We start from the raw sequence: 2,642 nt of genomic DNA on the forward strand, positions 1-2,642 counted from the left end.
CAGGCAGCAAGATTCCAATGGAAGAAACCAAAAGGAGGGCAGCAAGTTGGGGCAGGAGGAGGAGGGCTAACAAGAAGACAGATCAGAGACGGGTGAGTGAGGACAGGTGCGGCACCAACCAGCAGCAACCCATCTACCCTAGCCAGTGGCCACGCCGATGCGGCGCACACGGGCTACTCCTACCTGCATGGGTACAAAACTGACAATTTGTCACTTACCCGCACCAACGCCTCCATTAATAGTTGAAGCTCTCCGTCTAGTTCCCTCCCTACCAGCTCCTCCTCCTACTCGCACCAGCATCATCATCATCAGTTGGTTAGCTGCGAGCTCCTCAAGATGCATGCTACCAGATAGGTGGCGGTACAGGGCTGGGGAGTGCGCGCGCGCGTGTGTTGGTTCGTCGCCATGGTTGCAGAGATGGGAGAAGCAGCGCCGGCAGCAATGGTGGAAACAGAAGTGGTGCCAGGGGCAGAGGGCAGCCATGGCGAGGCGCTGATGGTGCTGGAGACTCTGGCGTCGTCTTCGCTGGCCTGCTCCGTCCCGCAGTTCCCGACCAAGTGGAATTCCGTCAAGGACAAGCTCCGCCAGCTCTGCTCCGGCCTCAGTTTGCTGCGCGGCAATGGCGGCCACGGCGAGGAGGAGGAGGACGAGAAAGGGGAGGAATATCATGTGCTGGTTCAGTTTCTGCAGTCTGCTTCGGCCACCGTGAGGGGCATCCTGGACGTGGCCTCGCAGTGCAGCGACGGCACGTACGGCGACGGGCGGCTGCGCCTGCGGAGCGACATGGACGGCCTGAGCGCCAAGCTGGAGGCGCACGTGCGGCAGCTCAAGGAGATGGCCTCCACCGGCGCGGCCACGTCGCCGTCGCAGGCCATCGTCGCGGTGCGGCCGGGCGCCGACGCGGGCGTCGCCGAGAAGCGGTTCTTCCTCAAGGACCTCTTCTCCCGGATCAGGATCGGCGGGCCCGTGCAGCGGGCGCAGGCGCTGGCCACCATCGCCGAGCTCATGTCGGAGGACGAGGCGTGCGTGCGGGTGGTGGCGCTCGACGTGGACGACGGCGTCGCCGTGCTCGCCGGCTTCCTCGAGTCGCGGGACCCGCGCGTCCAGGAGGAGGCCGCGGGCGCGGTGGCCGTCGTGGCGGGGTCCGACTCGTACAGGGGCATGCTGGTGAAGGCCGGCGTGATCGCGCCGCTGGTGCAGGTGCTGGAGAACGCGGGCGGCGTGGGCGCAGCCACGGCGCTCGCCAGGGAGCGCGCGGCACAGGCGCTGCGGGAGCTGACGGAGAACTCGGACAACGTGTGGGCCGTGTGCGCGCACGGCGGCGTCACGACGCTCCTCCACGCCTGCGCCGACGCCGGCAGCGGCGGCCGGCTGCTCAGCTCCTCCTTCGCCGTGCTCCGGAACCTGAGCAGGGTGGAAGAAGTAAAGATGTTCATGGTGGAGCAGGGCGTGGTGACCGAGCTGGTAAAGCTCTCGCAGAAGATGGAGGAGGTCCGCAAGCTCGGCGCCGTGGAGCTGCTGCACGCCATGGCGCTCGACGACGCCGACGTGAGGGAAGAAGCCATCAGCATGGGGGTGATCCAGTCGCTCCTCCAGCTGATATACCCGGACCTCCCCTACTCCTACAAGGCGCGCGAGGTGGCCCTCGCGGCCATCTGGTTCTTCTGCTTCTCCTCGGCGAGCTCCATCGACGACCTCACCAGCTCCGACGTGCTCGGCTGGCTGCTCCACTACCTCAACAACGGCGACTACGCGGTGCTGGACTGCACGCTCAAGATCCTCCGCCACCTCGCGGAGGCCTCGGAGGAGTACAGCCGGATGATGGCCCGGGCCGGGTACTTCCCCGCGCTCGCCGGCCTGCTCGCCGCGAAGTCCTTCCGGGTGCGGGAGATGGCGGCGCAGGTGCTGTCCAGCCTGCTGGCGCTGCACGGGAACCGGGTCATCTTCATCCAGGACGGCGACAACCTGGACCGGCTGCTGCAGCTGCTCGACCCGTCCGAGGGCAAGCTGATGGCCAAGGGGCTGATCCTCTCCGCCGTCACGCCGCTGGCCGAGACCGGCGCCGGGAGGAAGAAGATCGTGTCGTCGGAGCACTTCGGGAGCCTCAAGGAGCTGGCCGACTCCGGCGACCCCGACGCCAAGAAGGTCGTCAAGAAGATCGCCAACAGCAGCAGGCTGCAGTCGATGTTCAGCAAGATATGGAGCGCCTAAGTTATTCAGTTTTGCTGACACTCGTTTCTTACTCAGATGTCTTTACTAAACACCCCTTTGATTTAGCGTTAGTACATTTGATTTGCTGTCCATAGTTTCTGCATATCTACATCCAACCATCAGTGTGCTTCCCTTGTGCTGTACATTGCAACTTCAGTGAAATTCAAGTTTTGTCATCAGTCTGGTGTGATGATCAGCCCTTGGAAGTTGTAAATTCCAGTTGAAATTCAGGTTTTGTCATGGGGGTTTCAGACATCTTGTAACGCTGAACCGTCAACCCTGACAAGTCCAGCAAATTACAGCACCTGCGCTGTTGTCAGATAAATACCAAGACAAGAAGATGTTGTCCTACTATGGACCTAGAGATTCCTTCTTTATCTTTCCATCTCAAGTTTATCATCCCGTGATGCATCGAGATGAGATGAGCACGT

General features: G+C 62.3%; 1 protein-coding gene across 1 annotated transcript; it reads left to right on the forward strand.

Moving 5' to 3' along the window:
* The first annotated feature begins 280 nt into the window (after window positions 1-280).
* Window positions 281-2,390, forward strand: LOC119332054. Its single transcript, XM_037605231.1, has one exon. It carries the CDS (start codon window positions 406-408, stop codon window positions 2,209-2,211), a length of 1,806 nt encoding a protein of 601 aa, XP_037461128.1. The 5' UTR covers window positions 281-405; the 3' UTR covers window positions 2,212-2,390.
* The last annotated feature ends 252 nt before the right edge of the window (window positions 2,391-2,642 follow it).

Source organism: Triticum dicoccoides, chromosome 7A, assembly GCF_002162155.2.
Source record: "Triticum dicoccoides isolate Atlit2015 ecotype Zavitan chromosome 7A, WEW_v2.0, whole genome shotgun sequence".
Taxonomy (NCBI): domain Eukaryota; kingdom Viridiplantae; phylum Streptophyta; class Magnoliopsida; order Poales; family Poaceae; genus Triticum; species Triticum dicoccoides.